Below are 9,574 nucleotides of genomic sequence, written 5' to 3'. Positions count from 1 at the left end.
TAATATATACAAGTGAATACGGTTACCTGTTTGGTATGAAATATAGTATTAAAGTCACACCCATGAAGTCACCACCCATCCTATGAAGCAGACCTCACTGAAACATGGCAGCTCTCTGAGTTCCCCTTCCCTTGTCTAACTGAGGCTGACAACCATTTCTTTCTGTACATGTTGGACAACAAGTTTGAAAGCCCCTGGTCCAAGATGTTGCTTTAATAATAAATTAACCCTGTGCCTTTTGAAATCAAAGTAGAATGGTGGTCAGAAGTAATGAGACAGAAAACATCAGAATTCAATCAGGAAGAAAGGGGAACAGCTAAGTCATACATGGGCTTAACATAGAAACCACTAGTCAGACAGACCTCTATGAGCTCTTGATTTCACCCCATACTCCAAAGCCAGGACTTGCCACTAGTAACATGAAATTAAGTTGGATTGCTTTGACACATGTCAGGTAGTAAGACACGGTGATCTAAAATTATGAGAGAACAACTCCAAATTATTCTAAATTGAAATAACGGAAAAAAGCACCCCAATTAACAACGAACTCCATTTCACACATCACGGAAAAGAGAACCACTAACTTGAAGGGAAACAAAATAAATCAAAGAAAACAATAGAAAGTTACTAATACCTTAACTTTGTTGTAATAGTATGTTAAGCACTTTATAACAGAAAAAAATTAATATATCATCTGTGAAATTAAAGAACTTACCGCTGGGCCCGGTGGCTCACGCCTCTAATCCCAGCACTTTGGGAAGCCAAGGTGGGCGGATCACGAGGTCAGGAGATCGAGGTCATCCTGGCTAACACGGTGAAACCCCGTCTCTACCAAAAATACACAAAATTAGCTGGGCGTGGTGGCAGGTGCCTGTAGTCCCAGCTACTCAGGAGGCTGAGGCAGGAGAATAGCGTGAACCCGGGAGGCGGAGCTTGCAGTGAGCGGAGATGGCGCCACTGAGCTCCAGCCTGGGTAACAGAGCCAGACTCTGTCTCAACAACAACAACAACAACAAAACATACAATGTGTGTCAAACAAAGAACATGTACCCTAAACCAGTGAATGAGTCCGTATAAATTGACTGAAAACTACAAATCGAGAATACAGCAGTCTAGCATGTAGTACACTTTAAATGGCACAGTAAATACAAGGTAAGGAAGAGGGGAAAGAGAAGGTAAGCTGAACTAATCAAAAGCAATGACCCTTAACATCTAAGGTCGACATACAACAAAGTGGGGACACTGCATAAACACAGGTCACCGAGGATCAAAGCACATCCTTCATCAGCACCCAACATTGTCTACCTTGTTGGATAGCCACTTGAACAAATAGCACCACACCATATTCTTCGATTCCTGAAGGCTGGGTCCAGGGCTTGGGTTATTTTAAACCTCCAGAAATCTACTTTGACATGGACTATGTTCTACAAATGTTTGAAGAAAAAAATAAAGGGTCATCCTGATCGACTCTAAATACCTTATTTGAATTGTTAACCTCTGATGAAGGTTGAAATCTTCAATGAAGGAGAAAGACAGCAGTGGAACGATTGATAGGGAATTCTATCCCTCGAGATAAAAAGGCTAAGCTGTGTGTGAATGAGAGAGAGGGAGAGAATGTGTGTGTGTGTGCATGTGTGTGTGCGCGTGTGTGTATTAGGCCTGAAAGAGAGAGGATGGTGCCTAAAGTGAGAAAAAAGAGTAGATCAGTTTAGGCTGACTTATACTGCAGGAACAAAATGTCCTCAAATTTTGGAGGCTAACAATGGAGTAAGGCTTATTTCTAGTTCCTGTCTGGCTCCTTGCAGATAAGCTGTGGCTGGACTCTATGTCCTCTTCAGTCAAAGATCAGGGCAGAAGGAACACCCCTAACTGGGGCATGCTAGTCTCATGGCAAAGAAAAGAGAAAGATGGCAGAACAGGCCATACCTATTAAAGTTTCTGCTCAGAAATGACACAAATTATTGTCACTGACATTTCACCTGCCAAAATAAATCCTAGAGGATTTATTTGGCCAAGCTAGCCATGGGGCATCAGCCTTCTGTAGAGTAGGAAAGTATAATCCTTTCACAGGGACGGAAGGTGTGTAGAAAGGAGCAGCAAGTGTTCTGACAATAATATAAGCTACCACAAAAAGAATGGAAAACGGCTGGAGCTGAGCTTTCTTCCCTCCTGTAATGATAGAAGGTGTCCTGCTATAAAAAGCAGTCCCTCCATTTCTGTGGTACTTTATGCTGTTCTCATAATCTTTCAGATACTGCCTTATTATCTTTACAACTATCATAGCAATGTTTCAAGGCCTCAGCAGTGCCTGAACTGTAACACCAAATCTGGTGCTCTCTCACCCACCTTAGGGAAGTCAGCCTTTCAGGCACCTGCAAAATGCAGATAATCCCAGACTCTTCCTAAAAAGACTATTAACAGACTAAGTACAATAATTAACAGAGGCTCCCCAATTTAGGACGAGGTTACATCCTAAAAAACCCATCATCAAAAATGCTTTTACTACACCTAACCTACCTAACACTATAGCTTAGCTGACCCCACCTTAAATATGCTCAGAACACTTACATTTGCCTAAAGTTGGGTAACATCATCCCAAAAAAAGCCTATTTATTAAAGTATTGAATATTGTGTTTGATTTATTGAATACTGTACTGAAAGTTAAAATAGAATGGCTGTATGGGTACTTGAAGTATGGTTTCTACTGAACGTGTATCGCTTTTGCACCATCGTAAAGTCAAAAACTCATAGGGTTGAACTATTGTAAATTGGGGACTGTTTGTATTTAAAACACACAAGCACAGAGAGGTATAGTCATGTACTGCATAACAATGCTTCGCTCAACAAGGGACACACAAAAGGCAGTGGTCCCGTAAGATTATAATATATTTTTCCTATACTTTTCTATGTTTAGATACAAAAATATTTACCGTTTGGTTACAATTGCCTAAAGTATTCAGCAGAGCAACATGCTATACAGGTTTGCAGCAGCCTAGGAGCCATAGCCTATACCATATAGCCTAGGTTTGCAGTAGGCTATACCATCTAGATTTGTGTAAGTAAACTCTATATGTTGACACAACAACAAAATTGCCTGAGGACACATTTCTTAGAACATAGCCTCATCATTAAGCAACTCAGTAAATATAAGGTATTATTATTATGAAATTATGACATGTGTCCCCAAACTTATTTCTTTTCCAAATTGTCCTTAAATTTTAATTATAAAGAATTTAATATTCATTAAGTGTAGAAAATAAATTTCCTTCACTTTTAAAAACCTCTACTCTTATAGTTTTTTCTACACATACACATACACACACACACACACACACACACACACAAAAACATACACCTTTTCTCATGACTTCAATAACTTGTTTATGTTCTGGTTAGTTTCTTAAATCTCTCAAGAATTTTAAAAGGTCTATTCTTTCTTGAGCATTTGGAACTATTTTATTTCTTCTCCAAATAAGAAAAACTAAGAACAATTGAAGCTATTCGGGGTCATTCATTTAAAGTATAACATAGATTCCAAAATGATGCCCAACTAAGAATAAATTAAAGGCTTGGTATCAAAGACCCTCTATTTTCTTTTTCTAGTCCTAATTAGCAGTATTCTCCTCTTTTCATTCTACTAAACTACAGTTCTAGCCTTTTCCCAAAACGTGATCTTCCTGTACCATCTCTGCTCAAACTGTTCCTTTCTGCTCGAACTGTTCCTTCTACCTAGAGTGCCCCCTAAGCACTCCTCCCAACTCTGTACAAAGGTCTCATCTGGATAACTGAATGAATGCCCATGATGTTCACAGAGATGTTCATTACAGCACACTTTACAAAAATGAAAAGTTGAAAACAAAAATGTCCAGTAATATGAAACATTATAGACTACGTACACATAGAATGCTATATATCAACAATTATGTAGATGTATATTTATTGATGTGGCATCATCTTGCTATATTGTCAACTGAAGCAGATTTTAAAACAATAGTAATAACCAGACCCATTTTAGAGGGAAAATAAAGCATGTATCTAATCTAGGAATAGAAAACTATGGCAGAATACAAAAAAAAAAAAAAAAAAAAAAAAAAAGTTAATTGCTGACATTTTCACTGTCACGCAAAATAGTTTTGCAAATGCAAAATAGTTTTTGCATTTCTAAAGTTCTTTCCAATTAGCAATGTTAACTTTTATAATTTCATAAAAGGTACTTTAATAAAAAGGCATTAATCATTAAATATCTAATCCACATATCATCTGCTCCTGAAATCCTCCCTCAGCTAGCCCACTCCTCTTGCCACCCAGGTAATTTCTCTTTCTCTTCTGTTTTCTGAGTATTTTATATGTCTTTTATAATGCCTACCACATTCAGTTTGAAATTATAGTTTTCTCTTTTCAGGTTTGATTATCAACTCCTAACGTGCAGTAAGTCTCTCTTATTTATACTGAAATTTATCGTCAAAACCAATGAGTCCCAAGTATCTAGTAAACAACTGAGTTTGTTGATATGAACATAATGCAAGGCTATAAAATTTACACATCTAAAGACTATACACCTAGCAGTCCTCTAATAAAGAAATCATCTATACAAGGGATGTTTGGAAACCACATTAAGGCCCATTCTGGTAAGAGAGATGATAATATAAATCAGAATGTTATATCTATAATAAAATTTCTGTATTATTATTTCCATGTTTGCTTTCAAAGTACCAAAGACACACTTATTTAAGCCAAAGGTCATTATTTCATAATCCAAAGGCAAGTCTGTCAGATTTTAACCATGAGCTTCCTCTTGAAATGAACACAGATTACTTTTGCAGTAATCCAAGTCCATCCCTGACTCGGTGGGAACTATAAATACCTTTTGTTTTAAGAGGAAATTGGGGAAATTAATGTTTTACAATTATGTAAGTCTGATTCAAAGAACTGACACAAGCAAATGTTTTGAAATATCCAAGACATTTTTGTAAGGTTCAATAAAGAATGTGTTTTGAGAACTAGGTGGGTGAGATTTAAAGTAAAAACCACCACCACAATCTTAGCTGTTACTTAGCAATTTCAGGGTTCCACTGCTTCCTTCTAAAGGGCAAGTTAGAAAACTGAAGAAGTTGCTTCTAGAACAGACATTGAGATGTCTGATCCGGTTTCCTTTTTTTTCCTCCATTTCACTCCCTAAGATTTTAATCAAGCCAAGATGAACTTTAAACTGCTCAGATTTTGTTTTGTTTTTACTCTCTCCCTAGAGGCAATTGTCTTTCCATTAAAACTTAACTTTTAAATCAAAAGCAAAGCTGCATGGAATGCTTAGTTGGGAGGAACCCTGACTACTTGTCTCTGCAGTGCCACTACCTGAAGGAATTTAAGATTTGAAGGAATATAGGGAAGGGAGAGAAGGAAGTTCAACAGGCAGTGAGCAGAATGACTGATTGCCAATATTAGCACTTGGAGATCAGTTTAACAGCCAGAATAGGCAAGCGATGCCAGGGGTCAGTTATAAAACTGAGTCAACAACTCAAGAAACTGGTCTAAATTCTAAATTGGTTTTGGCATCTATTTTCAATTCTAGAAGCAATATGAGCATGACAACTTGAGTTATAGCAAGCACTGACTCAAAACCAAACCTTGTTTTTATTCATCAAACGAAACTCTTACCACCAGGGCTGAGGCAGATAATTAAAGATTTGTGGCTTAGAAATGTCTTCACAACAGGAAACCTACAATTAGTGGTGTATTAGAGCCAACTTATACCAGTCCACTAGAACCAATTGTTAAATTCTCAGAATTTTTAGCAAGTTGGTTGTTAAACACAGCATTATTAAAAGTTAAATTATATAAACAAAATTTTAAAAAATCATACTAAAAACAAAGGTAATAAATACTCAAAACTCATCATTTCCTAATTATTTTACTGTTAACCATGCTCTTGAGGTGATTTGTAACTACTTTATCTGGTTGGTAGAAACTATATAATGCTGTGCTACTGCGTAACACTTCCTAACCCTGCTTTCAGTGACTTTCGCTGGTAGTTTAAAATGAGCCAGCGACGGTATAGGGGTATTTACACAATGGAAACCTGCAAAGATGACAACCCCTCCTTCTGACATTGCCAGCTTGTTAACATCTACCTGCAGATGCTACCTATAATGTTAATCACCACGGCTTGGCAAGACGTAAGGAACTCGAGCTGGCCAATCTTTTGAGTCAGAATAAAGGCCTATAGATTATAAATCATGACACAAATATAAGAAAAGTAAAAATGATTCATTGTACCAGTAACTATAGTGTAACTATAATGTGCCAGTCATAGCACAAAGTACTTTCTGCAACCTTTAATTTTATGAGAGATAGTATCAAATCCAATATACAAATGAGTCAACTAAGGTTCTGAGAGGTTGAATAACTACTAAAAAGCACAAGAGCAAGAATGAGGCCTAGGATTGTCTGACTCAAAAACATGATCTTTCCACTAAGCTACCCCTCTTACTAATATTATTATTATCACAGTGAAACCAAAATCAACCATATGTAACTGTCAGATAATCAGCAAACATTAATAGCCTCTCATGTATATAAAAGTGGCATACATGAAGAGAGATATGGAGAAGATGTAGACAAAGAACTCAATTTTAATCATATTCACCAAATTTGTTCATATTTACTTCAAAATATACCCACAAAAAAAATAAAATAAAATAACTGAGTGAGAAATGGAGCCCAAGGAAACCACTAGGACCAAAAATATCTGCATATCAGAAGGGCTATTCCAAGTTTAATTTAAATGCTGACCATGTGCAGGGAATTCTCTTAATTCTTCAAATACTTATGCTCTGTCCACCAAATGGACACACTCAACTTAAAATGACACACCCTATCAAGAAAGAAGTATGCAAAATAAGATTTATCAAAGTTAGCATCAATTGTTTGAAGTTTTTGGATATTTACTTTATAAAATAGTTCCTCTTTTGCACTCAAGTTAGTTGACTGTGCTATCCTTTTACCATGGGTCCTTAAAGAAAATTTACCCAGTAGTTAAAAGAATTCCAAAAGGCCAACAAACATTAACTTACAGATTATTTAAAAACATTCTTGTCATCTTGGCTTCCTATAAGCTACCAGCTTCTCCCATTGTTCCAGTACAGTTCCATCACCTGTCATAAGAAGAAAGAATCTAATTAGTCATATGTCTCAGAAAGGCCATTTCTTGATTTCCACTAGTTAGTCTCTTCTTCACACCCAAAAGACATAGAAAAGTCCAGTTATCTCTTCTCTTTTTTACCAAAAACAAAAAGGAAAGAGAAAATAACAACACAGAAAATTACCTTAAGAGAAAAAAATTTTAAGAGCAGTATTTCCACTGTGAAGGATTGGGGTGGTGAACCCTTAAAATTTTGCCCTCCATTATGTTTTCAGGAAGACATACCTAGTCTGTTTCCCAGGCGGCAACAGTATTAGAGTAACCCACTTTTTCTCTCCATCTCTCCTCCCTAACCCCTTCTTACCTCTCCTCAAAAGTGAAGGATTAATTTGCCTGGAAGGACTGAACGAGACACCACCTGATTTCTTGGCCCTGCTCTGAGCCAGGCAACAAAGGCCTCCCTCCAGTCTTCTCTCACACCTGGAGCCAGCTAATCTCCTCAGTAGGCAAGACAGTGGTGCCTGTTTCTGAGAGGGTGAGCCAGCTCTCCCTGTTCTAGCTTCTCCCTGGTTGTTAGTGGAGGTCTGGGTCAGGGTTGCTGGGGTCCAATTCATGCTTTAGTTTCAAAGGAGGGAATGGATAGTTCTGGGTTCTCCAATTCTGTTTTAACAGCAATTAAGCGACTGGCTCTGTTGATTCCCATGTCAATCCTTGGTCTATGTCTCCAACTGTTTAAAACTTACAGGATGGAAAAGTTACGTAATCAAGCAACTCAAACTACCACCATCTACCAAAAGACACTACACACAGATAAAAAACTCTGGTCCAAAATCCTACCACTTACTAGCCATGTGATCTCATGAAAATCCATTCATCTTTTCCCAGCCTCATTTTCTTCATCTCTAGAAGAAGATAAAATGTCCCTTACAATACTGTGTGGTAATGAGGATTAAACAAGATAAAAGTCAAAATCTGTCAAAGTCACATATGTTTTGATCCAACAAAGGCATTATATTAGAACTATGGACACCAAATGCTTAATGATCAGAATTGCTACATTGTCCCCATGTCCAATTCAACAAATACTGGAGGATTCATATAACTCACAGAATAATAAAATATGCCCAGCGAAGGGCCTTCCTTTTTCCAAGAAGAAGTCATTCAGAACAATGTGTTTACTTTTGCTCCCCATTTCTTAGCATTTTAGAATAAACAGGCTAGGAATAGAACTTTTTGCTTTCTTTCCCTTTAGAGAAGGGCCCCAAATAAAAATGTCCTACTTTTACCAGGTAGAATGCAACTATTGCTCATGTTATGTGAAGAACATGTGACTCCAAGAAGATAACATTGATAAAACAGGAACCTAAGTTAACTTTCATCACCTGAAGCCTCAATGTTAATTCTGAGATGAGATTAATAATTGTGACATGGCTCCATGCATGCACTGAGGTACCATGAGAGGCAATGTCACCTCAGTTACCTGAACAATAGACAGAAATCTCAAGTTACCCAAACAATAAAGGGACAGGGTGGTGGTAAGGAAATTAAGAAAGGAGGAGATGAGTGGCTGGGCACGGTGGCTCAAGCCTCTAATCCCAGCACTTTGGGAGGCCAAGGCGGGCAGATCACGAGGCCAGGAGATCGAGACCATCCTGGCTAACACAGTGAAACCCTGTCTCCACTAAAAATACAAAAATAAATAAATAAATAAATAAATAAATAAATAAATTAGCCAGGCATGGTGGCAGGCACCTGTAGTCCCAGCTACTCGGGAGGCTGAGGCAGGAGAATGGCGTGAACCTGGGAGGCGGAGCTTGCAGTGAGCCAAGATTGCACCACTACACTCCAGCCTAGGCAACAGAACCAGACTCCATCTCGGAAAATAAAAGAAAAGAAAGGAGGAGATGGAACAAACACCAAATAAATAAATAAAGAGATCTCCCCTAGTAATAAAGAAAGAACTTGCCAGCATCAATAAAAATAGCAAGGAAGAATTGAAGAGTCAAAGATCTATAAATTATACCCAACACTGAGAGGAACAGATTCATTGGCTTTATATGCCTGGCCACTGACATGAGGCTCTTTAAAAGCATGAGAAACACAGTAAGGTTTGATATAGGTTCAAAATAAACAGGTTTGAACCCCAGCTGTGCTGTTTAATAGCAGTGTGATCTTTGCCAAGTAATTTACTCCTTCTAAGGCTCAGTTTCCAAGTCTGTAAAATACATACAATAATACATACCTTGCAGAGTAGTTATATAACTTAAAGATGGCATATGCACCATGTTCATTATACAATTAGTTCCCAAAAGGTTATTGCAATTATTGTGCTCACTAGTGCAACTATGGTAGCAAGACTATTAAATTCACGATTACAATTGCAATTATGGTATGCAGTCCATTAAATTCACAGACTCTTTCCTGATGAGAACATTC

The 9,574-nt window shown here is 37.6% G+C and overlaps 1 protein-coding gene across 3 annotated transcripts in view; it reads right to left on the bottom strand.

Moving 5' to 3' along the window:
* The window catches only part of LOC105480969 (sphingomyelin synthase 1), a 310,632-nt gene that overhangs the window by 114,635 nt on the left and 186,423 nt on the right, over positions 1–9,574 (bottom strand). For 2 of the 3 annotated variants that reach the window (XM_071069545.1, XM_071069546.1), the window contains exon 7: positions 7,071–7,151. Coding sequence is in view for 2 of the 3 variants with exons in the window: in XM_071069546.1 (XP_070925647.1) it covers positions 7,071–7,096 (26 nt within the window). In the remaining variant the exon portion in view is untranslated. Of the gene's footprint in view, positions 1–7,070; positions 7,152–7,982; positions 8,041–9,574 lie in introns of all 3 variants that reach the window. The other variant, XM_071069547.1, reaches the window with a different exon arrangement.

The sequence above is a fragment of the Macaca nemestrina genome, chromosome 9 (genome assembly GCF_043159975.1).
Source record: "Macaca nemestrina isolate mMacNem1 chromosome 9, mMacNem.hap1, whole genome shotgun sequence".
Taxonomy (NCBI): domain Eukaryota; kingdom Metazoa; phylum Chordata; class Mammalia; order Primates; family Cercopithecidae; genus Macaca; species Macaca nemestrina.
Note: the sequence above shows the minus strand (reverse complement) of the source record. Positions and strands in the feature narration are given on the sequence as shown.